The following is a 23,527-nucleotide window of genomic DNA, read 5'->3' as shown; positions in this document are numbered from 1 at the left end:
AATTTAGTATGTAATTCATATATTATAGGGAGTTTTGGTTATTTACCAGGGGGTTTTGGTCATTTGTTAGGGGTGTTATGAAATTAACTCAGTCACCCCTCTCCAGGGCTCGGACCGGTCCTACAAGGATTAGTTCTCCCAAGGACTGGGCCCTTTGGGCTCGGGCTTTTTGCCGGCCCCTATTAACTTTAACATTGTTCTAATTATAACCATGTTGGGGGATCTAAGGTCAATTCTTTTATAAAAAGAAAATTATTTATAAAAAGAAATGATGATATCTTTTGACTAGGACTTAGTCCAATGACAAGGGATCACGTCTGCTTTTGTTAGAAGTCGGTAGCTGACCAAAAACGTTGTCGTGTCTGAAAGTTTAAAGACAAACCTAGTAATATAATAATGTCACTAATCACGTCTTCATGGGATTAAATCAATGAAGGACACATCACATTTTAATTATTTCATTAGATTTGATTCTCTTTATTATTTTTGACATTATACCATCAATAAAATTTGTAATATATGGGATTATTATTATGCTATTAGTAAAGCTAAAAAAAAAAAGGGCTCTATATAAATTGATTTTTATTTTTAATTTTTTATAAATATTTTGTAAATAAATTCATTGAAAAATCCATTGATTTGGATACATTAATTCAAGCCTTAAATAGTTTTAAAAGAACTCATATTTTATACTCATTATCAAATAAAATAGTTTTCATTTTATACACGAAAATACATTAAAAATAAAAATTAATACCTTCAATAATTTTGATAAATGGGTTCGGATAGAATTCATTTTCAAGCTTCCAAATATATACATATACCCTTCCACCATTGCAATGTGGATCTGATAAGATGATCCAAAAGTTTTTATTTAAGTATAAGATTCTAATATATAACACACCTCTAATAAAATGAATCCAAACGATATTTAAGTATAATTATAATAAAATTTATATTTGAATATATTAATTAAACTATTTCTGGTGATCGAGTGATCCATTGTTTATAGCCGAAAAGAAGAGTCACAAGAGGTTTTTCAAACCATAATAGATATTTTTCTTTATTTGTTATTTTTTTTTAAAACTATTTTTAACTTCGCATTTTCTTAATTTCCATCTAAATAAGAAGTTTTATAAACTAGGCTATTTTTATCGCATGTTTCTTTAAAGTGAAAGTGAAATTTATGCTTTATTATTTTTTTTTTCCCTTTCCATTCACTCGGATCTCTTCTGTTTCCTTGATTTTGTTCTTCTAAGGATATCTCTTGTTCTTGTTTAATCCCCTTAATATATTACTTAAGATGTCTTGAGTTCGAGTCTCTCCTTGATTACTAATAGAATAGTTATTAAAATTATTATTTGATTGATAGTTTCAAGATCTTAAGAGATTAATTGAGGTACGCATAAACTAACTTGAATATTTCTTATCATACAATATATTATCATACAATATATATATATATTTTTTTTTTTTTTTTTTTTAGGACCGTGTATTGAGGACAAGGATTAATCGAAATTATAATAATGTAGAATCGTGAGAATATGATGTCATGTAATAATTTTATGTCATTAAAGCAAACCTGAGTTATTGTTGTGTATCTTTAAAACATAACTATTCCTTCTTCTCTTAATCATCAATCCCCTTTTTCAACATCCTCTCTCTCTCTGTAAAGTTAACCCCGTTGGACCCGGTCCATTTCTTCTGTTCATCAATCTCTTACCTTTTCATTTTTCTCGTTTACCCCCGCTCTCTTTCTGTTTCTCTCTCTCTCTTGCTTTCTCTTTTAGGGTTTTGATTCATTCCATAAACAACCAGCTTTAATTCGCCATGACTTCTGTGAGGAGTAACCTGGTGCCTCCTGGGCTTGTGTCTAATCTTGAAGAGGTGCTTTTGAGGAAGAAGAAGAACAATAGCAATGAGGATAGTGAGAAATCAAAGGATGACGCGTGTGATTCAACCGAACCTTCCACCTCTGATTCTGATAGTTCCAAGCCTGTTGTTTTGGTCACTAATGGAGATGGAATTGAGTCCCCTGGCCTTGTTTATCTTGTTCAAGCTTTGGTTAATGAAGGCCTCTACAATGTTCATGTTTGCGCTCCTCAATCGTGGGTTTATTTTCTTCCATTTCTTTTTTCATTATCATGCTTTTTGGATTAAAGTTTAAATTTTGGTATCTGGGTTTTGTTAAATTTGTGGTTTTTCTTTTTGTTGGTTCATTTGAGCATATGGGTTGTTTCTAATTTATCTAATTTGTTGTTTTTTTCTCTTTGATTTTTGTCATTTGGGTATCTGGGTTTTGTTTAGTTATGGATTTTATTTTGTGTTGTTTGTCTCAATTTATTATCTGGGTACTTGTGTTTTGTTTAGATTAAGAGTGCCTTTTTTGTTTTTATTATTTTTTATGCTTTTTGTTTCTCTGAATTTTTGTATTCGAGGATATGATTTTGTTGTCTAATTTGATTGTTTCTTGTGTTTTGAATTGATTTTCATATCTGGGTAGGCTTGATTTTATTGGACTTTGTTGTGTTTCTCAATTGAATTTGATATTTAGGTGTGCCAATAACTTTCTCTTTCTCTTTTGCTATTGATATTGAATTTTGGAATATTTTGGTGATTTGTTAGTTTGTGAATGGATTGCTTTAGGGACAAATCACTATCTGGTCATTCTGTGACTCTGCGCGAAACTATTGCAGTTAATTCTGCTGAAATCGCCGGCGCCACAGCATATGAAGTTTCAGGTATGGCTGCAAATTTATACTGTTGCAACTTTTTCGTGAAGGCTGCTGTGATTTGATGTTATTCAATGAGGATGTAAAATTATCCTAATTGCCATATATTTTAGAAAAGCTTTATCTGGTATTGAATTTTAGGTCATACATATTTCAGTTATGCTATTCTTTTAAGAATGTGTAAATGCGATATGACTTATTGTTTTTCTCAGTGAATTATGAAATGTATCCTTTTTCCTTGATTGGTGATGAACTATTATCATTTTTCAATGAATATTACCCATCGTGCTGTGGCCTTATGTGTGAATTTGGTATGGTTTCTATGATTTAGTTCTTCTTGTTTGTTGTAATATAAACTTTGTTGTTGGTGCTTGTTAAACAGGGACTCCTGTGGATTGTGTGTCGTTAGCATTATCTGGGACACTCTTTTCTTGGTCAAAGCCTGTGCTGGTTAGCATTTATATAAGTCCTTGTTTGTACATGTGGATTTTAATTTTTAGCATTTTTCTCAGAGTTTTTATTTATTATGATTTCAGGTAATTAGTGGAATCAACCGAGGCTCAAGCTGTGGTCATCACACGTAAGTTGTTTTCCAATTAGATTATGTTACTCGTTTATAATTTGTCATTCTGGATTATCTTTGGAATAATTTGCTAGTTTACGTGATTCCTTTTGAATATGTACCACCTAGTGAATATCGCTTACAAGCTGTGGAAGGGCTAATTATTGTTTCCTATTAATCCTTTTGCCCCTTAAATGCAAAATGAATTTACTTGTATAACTTTGAAATTCACCAGGTTCTACTCAGGTGTGGTTGCTGGAGCTAGGGAGGCATTGATTTGTGGAGTACCATCTTTGTCTATATCCCTGAACTGGTGAGTTAATTGTCCTCTGTTCTATGGGATGTAATTGTAGCTTTTTTAAATCATTGATAAGTGATTATTTGGCTTTATGGTCTTTGATAGGAAGAAGGATGAAAGTCAAGAAAGTGATTTCAAGGATGCAGTCACTGTCTGTTTACCTTTGATAAATGCAGCTATTAGAGATATTGAAAAGGGAGTTTTCCCCAAGAGTTGCTCTCTGAATATTGAAATCCCTACAGCTCCATTGACCAACAAGGTTTTTCACTCTAAAGTAGTCTATGAAATTTCGGATTTTACCTATGGTTCTTGTGAGATTGGCTATAGTTTTGACAGTCTCTTTTACATGGAATGATGTGATGATTTTGGTGGGACTAGGGGGGAGGGAAGGTTAGCAGCGGGTCGGGTTTGGGATCCATGGTGAAAATCTCCAATTGATTCATCTTCATCTGCCGATACATAGAGCTGGCATTTTATCCTTTTAAAGCACAAATTATAGTTTCCTTTTCGTCAGCCCACTTTTAATCTTTCTTTTTCCTTTGAATTTCTTTAAACTTGATCTTGCTGGTTTCAAGTGATCCCCACCACTAACCTTTGAAAAAAAAAAATTCTACTTTTTCTTCTGTTTCTCCTGATTCCCATTAAAAAATTTTCCTTTTTCTACAAATTATTAAATAACATGACATTTTTCCTTTTATGATTGGCCTAGGGCCAGGTTGTTATTGCCATGCAATGGATATCTTTCATGTGTCATAAAGTGACCATGCATAAGTGTCCAACTCCCTTCTTTTGTCCGGCTTACTTGATCTCACAGCACAGTTTTATTCTGTATTGCCTTTTATTTATACTGAGATTCCACAGTGTTACCAGTTTTACATTTTACGGCTTACTGATATGCATATTTTTTATCTCATGCTTGACAGGGTTTCAAATTTACAAAGCAAAGCATGTGGAGATCCACTCCTAGCTGGCTAGCTGTTTCGGCAAACCGGCATCCTGCTGGGGCGCATTTCATGTCTAACCAACAAAGTCTTGGCATACAGCTTGCACAGCTGAGCCGAGATGCCTCTGCTGCTGTGAGTAGCTTATACAAATTGGATTCCACTTCCTCATCTTCTTTTTATTTGGAATGCATATTGTATATCCTTTGTGTTCACAGTACAAGAGATTTACCTGTCCTGTTTCTCTCAGGGTGCAGCTCGCCGTATAACTACACAAAAGAAGAATGTGGAGATTGAATCAGTTGGAGCTGCTGGTAAACCTGATACAAACCGGGTCAAGAAGTTCTTCCGACTAGAGGTAAATAAAACTTTTACCACTGAGCCTGAATTTCGAAGCCAATCTTGTACATTATCCTTTCAACATGGAAAACAGAGTTAACTTAGCCCAGGGTCGTTCGTTTTGGATTTTCTGTCTTATTTCTCTTTCACCAAACAACTGTAGTTTTAATTTTAGCCCTGAACTAAATCAGCCATGGTAACCTGCAGTTTCTAGATAAGGAGCAGGAAGATACAGACGAAGAACTGGACTTTAGAGCGCTTGAAAATGGATTTGTAAGTTAAAACTATAATTTCCTGTTTACCGGTGAAATGTATTTGATACAATGAGAAGTTCCACTGAAACCCGAAAAGGCTCGTTCCATAATGCTCGAACTCTATTATTACCACAGTAACATTACTATACCAATATCAACTGTTGAAGTGACGCTGTTCATTTTTCGGCTGTCAATCCAATCGTAGCGATTTTACCGTACCAGCAAGGCAGTATTCCGTGGATTACCGTCATCTAACTTGTTCATTTTCGCTTGAAATTGCAGGTGGCCATAACCCCTTTATCGCTTCAACCACAAACCGGGTCCGATACACAAGCAGCTGCATCAGAATGGATCTCTACTGCACTGCTTACCAGCGAGCAACAAACTTCAACACAAACATAAGAGATTCAGAGACTTTGTACACAGTTTCATGACCAATTCTGTTAATTTAATCATCAATTGTTTTTGAGTTTCCTTTATTATTATTATTATAATTTATTTTTATTTTTTTGTATTTTTATTTTTTTCTTGGGTTTCAAATATTGGTGGCATTGGCGTTTGGGTGGGTTTGTTTGTCCTAGTTGATACAAAAATGTAATTGCAATTGCAAACAGCCGGGTCTAAATTTATGACCCTGTGCTTTATTCTGTATTTTCTAAATCTTGTTGCATAAATTAATTTTTTTTTTTTTTTTAATTTTTGCGCGATAAAAGTCGGAGCACAAAAATACCATTGGCTAATTTAATAGAATTTTTTGAATTATTTTCATATTTTGTTTACTCAAGGGATGATATTAAGAATTAAATCCCGTACCTTACCTTGTAGAGCAAACTAAATGCCTAAGTGAGTTGCTTGACATCAATTATTTAACCAATAATGGGTGGGTGGAGTGATAGGGTCAAGGGGTTTGTTTTCCTTGTGGTTTCAGATTAGAATCACAAAAATAGTTGTTAATATTGTTAGTTATGGATGGTAGGATTTGTCTTAGTTTTAGGTTTGAATCACAAGAACAGTTGAAAATATTGTTAGTTTAGTTATGGATAACCCTACCAAATCATGTGAGAAAGTTATGGTAAAAGGCTGTAATTTAGGTGTTGGAAGGCTTGTTTGGGTCACGGGATAATCCTACTAAACCATGTGGGAAAGTTATGGTAAAAGGCTGTAATTTAGGTGTTTGAAGATGGCAATGTACGTTTCTACATACGTTACACACAGTCAAATGACAAGACCACTGCAGTGCTAGTGAGAGAAAGAGACAGAAGTTGAAGATGATGAGATGAGGTCTGGGTTGTTATTAATAGTTTAATACACATTACTAACATAGACGGTACTGGAAGACTAGTAATAGATTTAGAAAGAAAACAACAGCAAACTGAAAATGGTTCTTAGCTGCAGAACGTCCATTCATCATCAACTGAACTCTCTGTGCTTCTTCAGTTTAATGACCTGATAGTTTAATTTTACAATTAAACACATTGATGGGGACGAGGGTCCTCTCTCTTCTTCTCTTAAACACATACACATTGGCTGCAAAATGGTTTTCAGACTGCAGTGCCAATTTAAGTCGCCTGACTTCTGTGAGGAGTAACCTGGTGCCTCCTGGGGTTGTGTCTAATCTTGAAGAGGTGCTTTTGAAGAAGAAGAAGAACAATAGCAATGAGGATAGTGAGAAATCAAAGGATGACGCGTGTGATTCAACCGAACCTTCCACCTCTGATTCTGGTAGTTCCAAGCCTGTTGTTTTGGTCACTAACGGGATGGAATTGAGTCCCCTGGCCTTGTTATTGTTCAAGCTTTGGTATGAAGGCCTCTACAATGTTCATGTTTGCGCTCCTCAATCGTGGGTTTATTTCCATTTCTTTTTCATTATCATGCTTTGGATTGAAGTTAAATTTTGGTATCTGGGTTGTTAAATTTGGTGGTTTTCTCTTTGTTGGTTCATTTGAGCATATGGGTTGTTTCTAATTTACTAATTTGTTGTTTTTTTCTCTTGATTTGTCATTTGGGTATCTGGTTTTTGTTAGTTATGGATTTTATTTTGTGTTGTTTGTCTCAATTTATTATCTGGGTACTTGTGTTTGTTTAGATTAAGAGTGCCTTTTTTTTTTTATTATTTTTATGCTTTGTTTCTCTGAATTTTGTATTCGAGGATATGATTTTGTTGTCTAATTGTATTGTTCTTGTGTTTTGAATTGATTTTCATATCTGGGTAGGCTTGATTTTATTGGACTTGTTGTGTTTCTCAATTGAATTTGATATTTAGGTGTGCCAATAACTTTCTCTTTCTCTTTTGCTATTGATATTGAATTTTGGAATATTTTGGTGATTTGTTAGTTTGTGAATGGGTGCTTTAGGGACAAATCACTATCTGGTCATTCTGTGACTCTGCGCGAAACTATTGCAGTTAATTCTGCTGAAATCGCGGCGCCACAGCATATGAAGTTTTAGGTATGGCTGCAAATTTGTACTGTTGCAACTTTTTCGTGAAGGCTGCTGTGATTTGATGTTATTCAATGAGGATGTAAAATTATCTAATTACCATATATTTCAGAAAAGCTTTATCTGGTATTGAATTTTAGGTCATACATATTTCAGTTATGTATTCTTTTAAGAATGTGTAAATGCGATATGACTTATTGTTTTCTCAGTGAATTATGAAATGTATCCTTTTTCCTTGATTGGTGATGAACATATTAATTTTTCAACGAATATACCCATCGTTCTGTGGCCTTATGTGTGAATTTGGTATGGTTTCTATGATTAGTTCTTCTTGTTTGTTGTAATATAAACTTTGTTGTTGGTGCTTGTTAAACAGGGACTCCTGTGGATTGTGTGTCGTTAGCATTATCTGGGACACTCTTTTCTTGGTCAAAGCCTGGTGTGGTTAGCATTTATATAAGTCCTGTTTGTACATGTGGATTTTAATTTTTAGCATTTTTCTCAGAGTTTTTATTTATTATGATTTCAGGTAATTAGTGGAATCAACCGAGGCTCAAGCTGGGGTCATCACACGTAAGTTGTTTTCCAATTAGATTATGTTCATCGTTTATAATTTGTCATTCTGGATTATCTTTGGAATCATTTGCTAGTTTACGTGATTCCTTTTGAATATGTACCACTAGTGAATATCGCTTACAAGCTGTGGAAGGGCTAATTATTGTTTCCTATTAATCCTTTTGCCCCTTAAATGCAAAATGAATTTACTTGTATAACTTTGAAATTCACCAGGTTCTACCTAGGTGTGGTTGCTGGAGCTAGGGAGGCATTGATTTGGGAGTACCATCTTTGTCTATATCCCTGAACTGGTGAGTTAATTGTCCTCTGTTCTATGGGATGTAATTGTAGCTTTTTTAAATCATTGATAAGTGATTATTGGCTTTATGGTCTTTGATAGGAAGAAGGATGAAAGTCAAGAAAGTGATTTCAGGATGCAGTCACTGTCTGTTTACCTTTGATAAATGCAGCTATAGAGATATTGAAAAGGGAGTTTTCCCCAAGAGTTGCTCTTGAATATTGAAATCCCTACAGCTCCATTGACCAACAAGGTTTGCACTCTAAAGTAGTCTATGAAATTTCGGATTTTACCTATGGTTCTTGTGAGATTGGCTATGTTTTGACAGTCTCTTTTACATGGAATGATGTGATGATTTTGGTGGGACTAGGGGGGAGGGAAGGTTAGCAGCGGCGGGGTTGGGACCATGGTGAAAATCTCCAATTGATTCATCTTCATCTGCCGATACATAGAGCGGCATTTTTCCTTTTAAAGCACAAATTATAGTTTCCTTTTCGTCAGCCCACTTTTAATCTGTCTTTTCCTTTGAATTTCTTAAACTTGATCTTGCTGGTTTCAATGATCCCACCACTAACCTTTGAGGTCCTACAAGGATTAGTTCTCCCAAGGACTGGGCCCTTTGGGCTCGGGCTTTTTGCCGGCCTCTATTAACTTTAACATTATGTTGGGAGATCTAAGGTCAATTCTTTTATAAAAAGAAAATTATTTATAAAAAGAAATGATGATATCTTTTGACTAGGACTTAGTCCAATGACAAGGGATCACGTCTGCTTTTGTTAGAAGTCGGTAGCTGACCAAAAACGTTGTCGTGTCTGAAAGTTTAAAGACAAACCTAGTAATATAATAATGTCACTAATCACGTCTTCATGGGATTAAATCAATGAAGGACACATCACATTTTAATTATTTCATTAGATTTGATTCTCTTTATTATTTTTGACATTATACCATCAATAAAATTTGTAATATATGGGATTATTATTATGCTATTAGTAAATTAAATTTGTAAAACTTAAAAAAAAAAAAAAAACTCTATATAAATTGATTTTTATTTTTAATTTTTTATAAATATTTTGTAAATAAATTCATTGAAAAATCCATTGATTTGGATACATTAATTCAAGCCTTAAATAGTTTTAAATGAACTCATATTGTATACTCATTATCAAATAAAATAGTTTTCATTTTATAAACGAAAATACATTAAAAATAAAAATTAATACCTTCAATAATTTTGATAAATGGGTTAGGATAGAATTCATTTTCAAGCTTCCAAATATATATATATATACCCTTCCACCATTGCAATATGGATCTGATAAGATGATCCAAAAGTTTTTATTTAAGTATAAGATTTTAATATATAACACACCTCTAATAAAATGAATCCAAACGATATTTAAGTATAATTATAATAAAATTTATATTTGAATATATTAATTAAACTATTTCTGATGATCAAGTAGTCGATCGTTTATAGTAGAAAAGAAGGGTCACGAGAGGTTTTTCAAATCATAATAGATATTTTTCTTTATTTGTTATTTTTTCTTTAACTATTTATAATTTCGCATTTTCTTGATTCTCATTTAGATAAGAAGTTTTATAAACTGGACTATTTTTATCGCATGTTTCTTTGAAGTGAAAGTGAAATTTATGCTTTATTTTTTTTTCCCTTTCTATTAGCTCGAATCTCTTCTGTTTCCTCGATTTTGTCCTTTCGTGGATACCTCTTGTTCCTGTTTAATTCCCCTAATATATTATTCAAGATGTTTTGAGTTCGAGTCCCTCATCGATTACTAGTAGAGTAGTTACTAAAATTTTTATTTGATTGATAATTTTAGGGTCCTAAAAGATTAGTTGAGGTACGTATATTCTAACCTGAATACTTTTGATATATATATATATTTTAGGACCTTAATACGTGTACTCTGGACAAGGGTGAATAGAAATTATAATAATGTAGAATCGTGGAGAATATGTGATGTCATGTAATAATTTTATGTCATTAAAATAAAAGCAAACCTGAGTTATTGTTATGTATCTTTAAAACATAACTATTCCTTCTTCTCTTAATCATCATTCCCCATTTTTCAACATCCTCTCTCTCTCTCTCTCTCTCTCTCTCTCTGTAAAGTTAAGTAGTTAACCCCGTTAGACCCGGTCCATTTCTTCTGTTCATCAATCTCTTACCTTTTCATTTTTCTCGTCTACACCCCTCTTTCTCTGTTTCTCTCTCTCTTGCTTTCTCTTTTAGGGTTTTGATTCATTCCATAAACAACCGGCNCCCCGCCTAATTCCGGCGGTGTCTTGACCCCCACCCCCCACCACCATCTGATCCCCCAAACCCACCACACTAAAACCTCTCTACCCCCCACCCCGCAGATCCCAAAAATGGCCTACCACCATTCCATTTGGCTTCGCACAATCACTGCTCCTTGGCTAGATTCTGGTCGATTTCAGGCACCAACACCCCACCTGACACTACCGTCGGCTTCATCCCCCCACCCTCATCAAAACCTCAACTCTTCCTACTTTCCCACCGACGTTTCGCTTCACTTCCTCTCCCCCACCCAAGTTCATTGCTGGCCTTGCTTCAGGCAGCGATTGTGGCCTAACAAGGCCACACGACGACCAAGATTAAGGCACAGCACTAGGCAAAGTTTAAAAGGCGCAACACCGGCCAAGTTTTTATGCTACGATGGTGGCATTCTTGTCCCACCTCGTCATCTTGCACAATCCTTTCTCCCCAACCTATCTCTCTTCTTTATTTTTTTTTTCAATTTTTTTCCTTTGTATTCCGAATAGATGTTTTGATTTCTTTTTATTTATTGAATGAATAGGTGTTTTGATTTTGATTTATGTTTTTTGGTTACTGTGATAGTTGTGGATAATGGCGGATAGTTTGTACATGATGGTGGATAGGTTTATGATTGATTGTTGATGGTGAAGTAATACTGGGATGGGGTGATAAGGATGGGTTTGGCACACAGTGGGTTGAAGTGTTTTGGGTGTGGCGTTCCTCTGTGTTTATAGGAGGAGGAAAGGTAGTTGCGGTTTAAGGAGATACACCAACATCACACTACTTCATATAGTGAGACCTAGAAAGTAAAAATGTCAAAAGTTATCAACTCAAGGTGGACCTTACTCAGACATGCCCGCAGGATGAAATTAATACTGGACCCATTTCGACCTAAACCTGGACCATTTTGAACGACAACTAACTTTCTCCACTCTGCTTAATATGTCAAAGCAAGTCAAATAACACTGTTTTTGTTTCTTCCAAGAATATTATCTACTCATTTTGACAAATTTTCACTCAAATTGACGTTACCAATTATCATTAACATGTTAGATAATAATTAAGAAAATAAAGGTTTGGTGAATGTAAACTCCATCAATTAATTCACATGCAATTTTGTGTACGGAATTGTACCATCTGGCCAAATTAACAAGTAGGAAAATAAGCTTCATCTTCAGCCATCACTGTTTTTTTTTTCTAATATTATCGATAAATAAGGTGAATATATTTTAAGTTTTAACAAGTGAGGAAAGAGGGTGCAAAGCAATAGCATGTCTGCATCAAATTTTCATACATTTTCAAGAATAACAGTAAGATCACAGTACCTGGATAAAATTTTCCAGGCCAAACAGGATTGCTTAGACTCAAAGGACAAGATCTTGAATTATTTCTTGAAAAGACTAAAAGTATTTTTTTTTTTTTTAATGTTATAAGAAAATCCCAAACAGTAAATAACCATATATACTGTACTTTGACTAGTAAGTATTTGAACTATTTCAGTTTGAAAGACAAGTACGTAAAAAACTTTTTTAAAAGAGAAAAGAAAAGAAAAGAAAGAAACGAACTGAAGAAGATCAAATGATTACTGAAACTCACTTGTGCCGTAGTCAGGCCAAGGTCTTCCATGATTCCAGACTCAGCCGGTGATGAATATCCCACCTGCAAATCAAATAACTCATCTTCAATATGAAATAATCATGTAATCAAGCAAGGAATAATGAATAATGAATAAATTTTCAGTTTAATATGATATATAATTAAACTTACGGCATGTCCATAAACGTAGGAGCCGCAAACGGCAACCAAGCTGCTGAAAATAAGCTTAAAAGTGACGGGCCCTGATGGCTGATCATCTGGCAGAAGCGGTTCACTCTGAAAGCTGTTATGAATGGAGACTCCACTTTTCATAATGAATGAACTCGTTAGTAACCCTTCCGCCATGTTTGAATATCTGCAAGAGAGAAGAGATGAAAAGAGAGAGAAATTAAGGAGAGGTTTGAGTGTTAGTTTGCTTAGCTAACTTTTTCTCGCATATTATATATTTGACTCTGTATATTGTATAGGAATTACTGATGTAAAGCGTTGACGACAAGACTTAACCAGGACCATTCGCTTTCAAGTTTCCTCTTGTAGTTTTTTACAATACGTTTTCAAGCATCTTGTTACATTAGCACCCAATTAAGTAACTTAATGTATGATCAAGATTTGGGTCATTCTATTTAATTATCAGTATATAAAAACATGCTTTATTTTATTCTACCTTTTCTTTAAATATTAATGTTACGTATACTAACATAAAATTAATTCTTATAATTATCGTGATATTGTCATATAAGCAATCCTATCAATTAGGATTGAATCTCTTTGATACAAAATTTTGTGACCCAATAAGATGATATACATGAGAAGATATAGGATACTTAAAGTTCTTTAGAAATTGGGCTAATTCATGCAGGGAAACTAAAATTAGTTGGATTATCTCTAGAAACTGCAGTGATTTGCTTATGCAGAAGTTTTCTGTCTTTTGATGGGAGAGAAAACAAAGACCTTTGGAGTTGTGTTGATTTTTAGATTTTTTGAGTGACTTGATGGTAGATACCAACCTGTAGTCTTAGCTTTTCCTCTACCTATTTTGAGTAAAGTCCAAATAGATAACAACTAAGTAAAGCAGGAAAAAAAAAGGTGTTCTGCATTCCTTTCATTTAAGAATAAATAGCAACAAGTGGAACATTTATCTCCACAAAAATAGGAATGACTAAACCCAACGTTCAAGTTGGTTTTTTCTAGAACTAACAACCCAATAAACTAGGCTAGACTTATTCAAATACTAGACTAATTCAAAGTTTATTCAACCAAAACAATGTATAAATAATTCCATAAAATAATACTCGTATCAACTCCCTTCCCCTTAAATTTCAGCCTAGTCCACAAGGCAAATATTCGAAAATTGTTTCTAAATTAGAACTGCGCTGATCATTAAAACAAATAAAATGCAGGTATAGTCAGTCCAAGATAAACCATCTCACCTAAATAAAAATGCCTTCAAAGCTAAAATCATACATACTTCTACAAGCCTTTTTTTTCTAAGTTATTTGATGATCTATTTCATAGAGACCAAATTCTCTCTCTCTTATTTTTTTTTTTTTTTTTTTTTTTTTTTTTTTTTTGTTCTCGACATTAGAGGATACATCAAGTCTCCCATTGATCTCCAGCATGATCATGTTAACTTATTGGTATATTATTCTAACGGGAATCATTCATCATTGATTCTTGTATTTCTTCTAACGCTCGACCCTTGGTTTCTGGCACCACTTTGCAATGAATAGAACACCAAGAGCACAATGCCACCATATATGAAGAATATTCCTGAAATATGTATAAATAATAACTCAGCAACTTCAACTCAAAATAATACTAGTACTTGTACCCTTTCCTAAAACAAGTGATTTCCCATGTAGTTTAGAGATTCATCAATCTTCCTTTCCAATATTCGAACGCGTTTTCAGATGAATTTCAAAACCACTAGGATCTGTTTATTACGTGAGAATGAGAGAGAAAATTTGGCAATGAGGAGGCATCACCTGATTGGCTCCAATCAATAAATAGACGAATGTGTAGGAAACAAGCCAGGTCCAATCCAACTGAAAGGACACAAGGCTTCCAGCTGGACCTTTATGTTTTAGGAAAAATCTGGAACAACAATCCATCTTTATACACACCATTAAACTTTGTTTGTCTCAGAAGCTGAGAAAAATTTATGCATTACCTCTGACATTATAATCCAGGTATTCTCCTAGACCAAGTTGAAGAAGTCCCAATACACCTGATTAGCAGAATCAAACAAACAATCCATAAATAGACATATCAACCAGGATAATATGAGATCCTGATACATAGAAATAAATTTCATCTCTCATATTTTCCCCTCAGAGACAAAGAAAACAATGCTAGAGACATCTCATTACCAATACACCATAAAAGCCAACCAGGCATTGAGCTCCCCCTCAGAGCCAAGGTCCTGCTCATGGAAGCAAAGAGTCGTTACCAGAAACAACAGCCACAAGAAAAAGAGTAACAGCCGGCAGGCAGGGGAGGTGAAGTAAAGTGGTAATGATAAATATTTGCTATAAACCGAACCTTGACTAGAATGCCAATCCTGTAATACAGACCCAAGCAAGCTCCCGCTGTAGAAATCTGCAAACATTTGTAAAATTCAGCTTTTGGTTTATTTTGTTGATAATCAACATTCAAACTTAAACATAAGATTTCTGTTCATTCTAACCAGTAACATCGGCCGCCTTCCAGCCCTGTCTATCAAGAAAGTCCCAAAACAGTTGTTTATATCTGCAGAAGAATATCAACTTAGCTGAGGTTTACATAATCACAACAATTGCTAGAGTTACACATATTGAGGCTGTAATAACCTGAACAATAGATGCTGCTATGTACCAATCCTGCTCGGAAAGCCATTGTAAAATATAAAAATTAGAAGTGTAGTCATATTTGTAATTCCATATTACTTTTTTAATCTATCTTATGGAGAATTAAAATGATCACATAGTTACCAGCATCCTCAAAAATGGTGCTTGCATAGAACAAAAAACCATAAACTCCCCCAAGTCGTGTGGAATATAATCAGGCCAACTCCACTGAAACAGTTTTGAAACATCATAAATCAAATAAAAAATAAAGGGATTACCGGCTGCTGCAAGATTTGGATGAATGAAGTATAAGGCTTACAATAGTGTATAAAGATATTTCCGTTGGAACATGTGGCAAATCCACCTTCTGACATCTGATTTAGATATTCTGTATATTCCTGCCAATTCAAACAAAATCCTGTCTCATTTCTGCATCTAACTGAGAAAGGTAATTTCAAAAGCTTAAAAAAATGCTCTCTGAGTTGAAGCTCAGAAAAAGTACTCATGAAAGATTTGAAACTTACTTTGATTTCAGCAGCTTCTGGCGCAATATCAGCATCCGGCCCCCTCAGGCGCCGAAGAGAATCTTCAAACTCTTTCATTTTACCACATTTGCCTGCAGACAATTGCACTCACTCTTTCAGCTTATTATGAAGTAATATAACTAATGGCACCTAAATTATGTCAATTTAGTCTTTAACAAGTGCCATTAACCGAAACACATCTACTAGTTGAAATAATCCAAACGTTTATAAATTAACACATATTTCATTTGCAGGCCATGTGAAATACTGCAGTATTACTAAAAACTGTATTCTATTTCATTTTTCAGCTAAATAATTATATCCAAATCAATTTCAGTAAACTCACCAGCCTCGGGGGGACTCTGGAATGAAGAATAGGCAAGGAGTTGTATTAGTCCTGGAACAATTCCTGCAAGTAAAATCACATACAAACTAATTTAGTTTTTGAACACCTAGGCATCATTGTATTAGAATCATAAAGAGCTTGTAGAAGGACCTATAAACTAAGATTTGCCAGTTGACAAGAACCGAAGAGAAAGGCCAAAGATGGCCTAACCCCATTAGCAACTGCAAAAAGAATCATGCAAACACTAAGCAACTTGACTCAAAAAATATATAGAAGAGGAACCATTAATCAAAATTTTCTAAAATGGGGACATTTATATACCGGATTTAGCGCAGCAAAGCTCCCCTAACATGCTTAGGATTAATTTCTGCAACATATATGGAACCTGGATAACAATAGATTGCAGAAAGAGCATTATTAATTAATTTATCAAAGAAATGTCATTTGAAATGATATAGGAAGCTTAGAAATAATAATTACGCAATAAGAAGTAAGTCCAATTCCACATCCCAATATAAACCTTCCCAAGTCTAGCAATGTTGCATCCTGTCAACAAGCATTGAAAAATTTATAATTTTCAAACCACATTTGTCTGTAAAGAAGCTCCAAGAACAAAAACATGCATAGCAATTACAAGGCCATCCAAAATGCTACTTCATAAAGAACTTAGGTGGGAAGGGAAATGAAGAAACTTTAGCGAATATATTAAAACCCAACCAACATGCAGATCAATTCTGAAATTCCATTGCCTGTGTTACAACATCAATCACATTAATCACTGATAATTAATGGGAAAAAAAAATTATAAACACTAAGGATCTGAAAACTTACCCATCTTCGGCCAAAGAAGTCTGCAATTCTCCCACTTATCACTGCACCTAACATTCCTCCTATTGCAATTTTGAGCTGAAAACAGCATACTGAAATGTACAAGCATAGTTATCATGTAACTGTGAAATATTTTAACAAAAACTTGTACTTAAGCAAACAATTCATTAACCTTAACATCACAGTAACAGTTCAATTAATAATGGCATTGACAATAGTCATCTCCAGTGACAAGTTCAATTCATGTCAGGCCTTTGAGTTTATTGGTACATTGCCATACTATTTTTTTGTTCAACATAGTACAATGTCACAATTATTATAATATTCCTTAATTTATTCAGTCTTTTTGTTAGTTTACAATTCTTTTTTGAGTAAACGACATATTCCCACCCGGGTTAGTAAGTGACAATTTGATACCCCTAGTTTCATTTATTCCAAATTCGTACCCCTAACACTAACTCCGCTCCCTTTATTTTAACAGTGGAGGTAAAACAGACATTTTTTCTTTTTTTCTCTTCCCCTCCCATTTCTTCTCATCTCCGCCTCCTCCTCCCATCTTTTTTTTCCCTCCACATCTCAAAACCTCATCACAAAATAAAACAACACCCCCCCCCCGTGCGACTGCCGTTTCAGGCCCCCCGCCTAATTCCGGCGGTGTCTTGACCCCCACCCCCCACCACCATCTGATCCCCAAACCCCACACTAACACCTCTCCCTCTACCCCCCACCCCGCAGATCCAAAAATGGCCTACCACCATTCCATTTGGCTTCGCCCAATCACTGCTCCTTGCTAGATTCTGGTCGATTTCAGCACCAACCACCCCACCTGACACTACCGTCGGCTTCATCCCCCCACCCCATCAAACCTCAACTCTTCCTACTTTCCCACCGACGTTTCGCTTCACTTCCTCTCCCCCACCCAAGTTCATTGCGGGCCTTGCTTCAGGCAGCGATTGGGCAACAAGGCCACAAACGACCAAGATTAAGGCACAGCTAGGCAAAGTTTAAAAGGCGCAACACGGCCAAGTTTTTATGCTACGATGGTGGCATTCTGTCCCACCTCGTCATCTTGCACAATCCTTCTCCCCACCTATCTCTCTTCTTTATTTTTTTTTTCATTAAAGTGAGAGAAAGATCGTGGGTGCTTATCTGGAGTAATATAGTTCAATATTGATGTAATTTCCAGGTTAAATCAATTAATATGTAGAAGGAATTGTTTCAAAATAATTAATAAACGTAATATAACATCACTAGTCACTATTTTTGGGTGAAATGATGTACTGGAAAGGTACACAAATTAAAGTTTTTGACATATAATTCTTACAACCAAAAGTCAAATTTAAATAATCTTCAGGGCTTTGAAGCTGACCGGTATGAGAAATTTGGGTGACATCCATCCCTTGGATAGATAGACAGGGAGGGCAGAGCTTTTGGTTTTTTCTTGTTGTGAAAGAGTTGAACAATGGTTTTTTGTATTGTCAAAGAGTTGAACAATGAAAATAGATAGTGAATGCCTGATCGAATTGATCGAGTCATGTAGGAACAAGGTTCAAGTCTATCGATCTGTTAGGATGCCTCAGCTACATACATCACTGCAATTTCACTTGACACCTATCGTAATGATAAACAGCTCGTCTCGTCGTGACCTTCTCATGAATTCTTAAAACTTTTGTCGCTCCATTCCCGTAGGGACAAAAAACCCATCGCTTTCTTGGCTGTGCTAGCAGAGGCTCTGGGCAAGTATAGTCCCACTGAAATCTCAAAGCTATTGAAACCTGATTTTATAATATACATGTTCTGGTTTGGGTTTTAAATATATAGAGAATTGCACTCTCAGTATACAACTGTACTCAATGCGTACTTTGAACCGATCCGCAACCACAGGATCCAGTGCCCACAAAAACTGAAGTTAAATTGATTGGTGAGTAAGGCTTTTACATAACAGATATTCCAGGATGAAGTGAAATACATATTTGAAAAATTCCAGGAATTGGACACCAGACATTTCCAGCACTTTCGAGGACAAAAATAATTGAGGGTTGTAGATGCAAAAAATCTACCGTCATGAAAATAGGGTCTGATCCCGTGAGGTTGAGGCCACTGATAATCCGCTAGACCTGCACACATGAAAGAGCAAGTGTGAAGCTTCCGGAAAACAACAGGGTGGTGTTTGCCGTAGGCACTCTGACGCTCAAGTCAGCGAGGCTGAAATAGATTATTTGATAAGAATTAAGGAGATGAAGAATTACCAAGAGTCTTGTCGGAGGCTAGGACTACGGCGGAGGCATCAGGTTCTTGGGAGCAAGAACTTAGGAGCAAATAGATGGTTTTGAGTAGTGTAGATTGACTATGGGAGATTGCATGCTTAATGAGAGGGCAAGCCTCTGGTTTTCATAGTGAACCCAAGGGGTTGGAATCCTAGTAGGACATTGAGTCCTCTTTTTTGGGAGATAATCCCTATCAAGAAAGAAATATGATTTTTTCACCTTATCAGATTAAGTTTAATAGTTTAAATAAGATTTGGAATCTTAGTAGGACACTAAGTCTTATTTTGAGAGATAATCTCTATCATGAAAGAGACATGGTTTCTTGATCTTATCAGATTAAGTTTAATAGTTTAAATAAGATTTGGAATCTTAGTATAACACTAAGAACTATTTTGGGAGATAATCCCTATCGTGAAAGAGATATGATTTCTTGACCTTATCAGATCAAGTTTGATAGTTTGAGTAAGATTTGGAATCTTGATTTGGAATCTTAGTAGAAGAGGAAATAGAATAGGATTCTGATTTTCTATTTATAGACTGTTGTAGGCTAATAGACTGAAACTCAGTTTAGCTTAACTTATAGGATAGCCCAACTCATAGAATGGGTAGTTCGCAAGGTGATTTTAAGCGTAGGCCCAATCGGGATTGGGTTAAGGCCCTGCGCCGTGAGGCTCGTGACATGTTTATTTCGTTATTAGGCCTCGTCAAGCCTAAGACGATTTTTGGCCCTAACAAGGGTCAACAAGAAATTCAGAATATATACAACACTGATTGAAATATGGAAATTAAACTGAAAAATGGTTTTATTAACTGTGATCATANGAAATTTGTAATTTCCATTTTAGTTTAAATGGTTTTACACATTGTTTTAATAACCAACCCGGGGTGAAACCCAGCAAAGTTGTTGGATCCCGGTTTGACCGACCAGCCAATCAAATCGGGTGACAAAACTTTTAAAATTTAGCAAATACACCCTTAAAAATTATGTTAAGTCCCTATAGGTTTGAAATTTAGCAAACACATTCTAAATACAAATCAGCCAGTGACACTTCAAATGCAATTTCAGTCATATCTTGAGCTCATTCTTTAGAAAATCTACCTAAGATCTGGCTGAAATCGAACTCCTACGCTAATGTCGACATTCTAGGCCAGATCTCACCGATGTCAGAGTCGACAACTCTCCCCATCACCCAAAAAATACTTCCCTCTTCCTCTCGACCAAAACCCACCTCACCCCACCCCCGTTAGCCTCGCCAATCACCAGCAAAAGCCAACTGTTGTTGCCGCCTGTTTTTTTTTTCGATTTTCGGTCAATTCACTCACTAGAATTCAACTTTGTCGCCACCATTGTACTCATCGGCACTTTCTCTTCAAAAGCCCCAACATCCCAACCTTCAATTGTTCGTCGATTATCATCCCAAATTCTAGAGTTTTGGGTGAATAGAGAAATTGTTAACCCAGCCTGGTGAAGCTCCCGAGTCCCAGTTAAATCAGTCGGACCGAGCCGGGTTTTAAAACAATGATTTTACAGTCATAATGTATGTTAGAAGTTGTATTTAGTCCATCTTGTCAATTTGGTAGACTATTTATGGTGTATTATGTGGATAGGCTTCCCCTTCAAGCTAGCTTTTGGGAATAGGGTCAGAGCGTAAGCTAATGATGCTTTTGGCCATTGGACTCTCACAATCTAGAGTGTAGCACTCCATCGCTTCACCTAGCAGCACAACACTTGTATTACTCTCCCACAACCTCGTTTTTATGGTTGAGGTTGCTCCCATTTCACTCACTGCTATTATGGAATTGCTTTTGCTTTCTTTTCCTCTAGCTACTAAGATGTTTCAGTTCACTAGGTTGTCTTTTGCCTGTCCATAGATTCAGTAGTAGTTCAAAAGGTTTACCTATTTAGAAATATTTGGATCTGCACTTGTTTTCAACTCCCCAAAGCATTCCGTCACTTACTACACCCTTCCTTGTCTCTGGGTGCCTAGCTATCCACCGTAAACCTTTCCTTGTTTGAACCTCGCCCTTCACTTTACTTTAGGGCTATGTCATTCCAAGGTGCTACTAAATGGAGGGATCTTATCAACATCCATGAATGGTAAACCATCGATCAAACTGGTTTATTATATTTTAAAAGCGGTTTAAGGTGCGTGGAATATTCTGGTTGCATTTGTTTCACTATCCCAACCCTATCCTCTCCTATCAAAATACATATTTGTTTCAATATTCAAAATTCAATCATATCCTATTCAACTCAAAACATTCACAATTATCTTTGTCAATAAAAGTTTTAAAATTAACAAAAACACTCTCACAAATCCAAACCATTATCACCCATTAGTAGCCATCGCCGCCACCAGTCAGGCAGTCACTGCTAGCATAATGATCGACTGGATATGGCCAGTCGTGAGCCAATTTGTCCATTTTCGGTCAGATCCACCATGGATATGGCCAAAAAAGCCAGATCTATGACCAAAGATTTGTTCGTTAATGGCCAAATCTAGCTGTTAATGGTGGTCATATTTAAGTCATTGTTGACAACCAAACGACGGCCAGAAATCTAGCCATCAACGACAGCCAAGATATGGCTGTTGTTGACGGTCAGATATCTTGGCTGTCAACAGCCAAATCTGTGGACATAGATCTGGCCGTTTCCGATTGGGTCCACGGAAGGCCAGATCGGCGCACAACTAGCCAAATCCAACCGGTCGTGCACCATTATGGTTGATTTCGGCCACCTCCTTACAGTAGTGGCCAATTGCCAGCAATATGTGGGTGGATAGAGATGTTTTTCTCAATTTATAAACTTTTATTGTGGAGGGGTATTTAGTTAAATTAACAAATCTAAGGGGGTTAAAAAATATTTTTAGAAAACACTATTCAGAAATGTACTAAAAACTTTTCAAAATCATATCGGCTTCGTTTGGTTCACATTTTTACGTTTTTGAAAAAAGTTAAAAAAAGTTGAATTGGGCGGGTATTATGATGTAAGATTTGGAAATTAATAAAAATACCCCCTATGTTTATTTTTTACTAAACACTCCTATAATAAAACATTAAAAGTTAACAAAAACACCCCCAACCCACCCCAAAAATATGGACAGCCAGCCACCACCGTCGGAGGGTGGCTGGAGTGGCTATATCAATGCATGACCGGCTAGATCTTGCCGGTTGTGTACCGATATGACCTTTTTCGCCCAGATCCATGGTGAATCTGGCCGAAAAAAGCCAGATCTATATCTAGATCTGGCCATTGACGGCCATATCTGGCCGTATTTGCTCATCAACGACGGCCAACATATGGTTGTCCTTGATGGTCAACGACGAACATATGTAGGTCGTCGTTGATGGTCAACGACGAACATATGTTGGCCGTCGTTGACGACTGACTACGGCCAAAGATTTGGCCGTTCTTTGGCCTTAGATCTGGCCGAAAAAGGCTAGATCGGTGCATTACCGGCCATATTCAACATGTAATGCGCCGTTATTCTAGATTCCGACCATCTTTCGGCAGTGGTGGCCGGAATCTGGTAGACGTGGGTTGTTGGGGCGTTTTTGTAATTTCTAAAAAAAATATTTAAGAGTATTTAATTAAATTAACAAATTTAAGGGGTTTAAAAAAGTCGAATAATATTGTAGTTTTTGCAATTTTACTGTTTAACTTTATTGGGAATGCTAAAAGTAGTATTCCCAAACTTGAGCCAAACAAAGCCATCTATTTTTCAAAAATGTTATTCTAAATAGCTAACCAAACGGACATGGTTACTAGATTACTGGATTTATTGTAGTATTTATTTTCGTCTTTAATTTTTTGGGATCACATGAGTGACAACTAAGGGCGGATCTAGAGTATATTGACATGCCCACCCTCAAATTTTTTGAAAAAAATATTTATATGTAATTTTTTTTCTTTTTATGTCAATTTTAACTAAAAATATAAAATATAAATATTATACACTATTACATCTTATTTTAGCCCATCCTAATAAGAATTTATGAATCTACTACTGTCTACTAGTGACAACTGACACGAGTATGCAATAATGAAGGGAATCGGTGAAAGCGCCAAAAGTTTGTAGATGCTTTGTCATTACATTTTAGTGGGCATGGAATCTATGCTGATAATATATAGAAAATGCCACTTACATTACTTGTACACAAGTGACCATATGGTCCACATCTAATTTTCATCCACACCTTTTTTTCTTTTTTTTTTTTTTCCTTTTTTGCCATCAATTTGTCTTGTCCATTTGCCCATTTGCCTCTAACACGTGCCACATTTTCCTTCAACTAGAATTTTGGACCCATCCAGCTGTTTAACCGAACCAAAATTTTTTTTTCTGGACTTTTAATATGTGGAATTGTTTTAATGAATGTATTTATTCTTGATAATTTCTATTTTCTATATTAAAATCCTGATTAAA

At 35.5% G+C, this 23,527-nt stretch overlaps 2 protein-coding genes and 1 pseudogene across 2 annotated transcripts; 2 read left to right on the top strand and 1 right to left on the bottom strand.

Annotated features, from left to right (window-relative positions):
• The first annotated feature begins 1,757 nt into the window (after positions 1-1,757).
• LOC116110900 (5'-nucleotidase SurE-like) lies at positions 1,758-5,819 on the top strand. Its single transcript, XM_031397111.1, has 10 exons — positions 1,758-2,108; positions 2,647-2,741; positions 3,115-3,182; positions 3,269-3,312; positions 3,530-3,607; positions 3,698-3,851; positions 4,516-4,668; positions 4,784-4,891; positions 5,080-5,145; positions 5,409-5,819. The coding sequence occupies exons 1-10, from the start codon at positions 1,831-1,833 to the stop codon at positions 5,526-5,528; spliced, it is 1,164 nt and encodes a 387-aa protein (XP_031252971.1). The 5' UTR covers positions 1,758-1,830; the 3' UTR covers positions 5,529-5,819.
• Positions 5,820-6,604: 785 nt separating this feature from the next.
• On the top strand, positions 6,605-8,845 carry LOC116110939 (annotated as a pseudogene).
• A 3,363-nt stretch (positions 8,846-12,208) lies between these two features.
• LOC116110938 (sugar transporter ESL1-like) lies at positions 12,209-12,738 on the bottom strand. Its single transcript, XM_031397157.1, has 2 exons — positions 12,485-12,738; positions 12,209-12,376 (listed from the first exon to the last, which is right to left on the bottom strand). Exons 1-2 carry the CDS (start codon positions 12,656-12,658, stop codon positions 12,209-12,211), a joined length of 342 nt encoding a protein of 113 aa, XP_031253017.1. The 5' UTR covers positions 12,659-12,738.
• Between the last annotated feature and the right edge of the window lie 10,789 nt (positions 12,739-23,527).

This window comes from Pistacia vera, unplaced genomic scaffold (assembly GCF_008641045.1).
Source record: "Pistacia vera cultivar Batoury unplaced genomic scaffold, PisVer_v2 Contig62, whole genome shotgun sequence".
Classification (NCBI taxonomy): Eukaryota; Viridiplantae; Streptophyta; class Magnoliopsida; order Sapindales; family Anacardiaceae; genus Pistacia; species Pistacia vera.
Note: the sequence above shows the minus strand (reverse complement) of the source record. Positions and strands in the feature narration are given on the sequence as shown.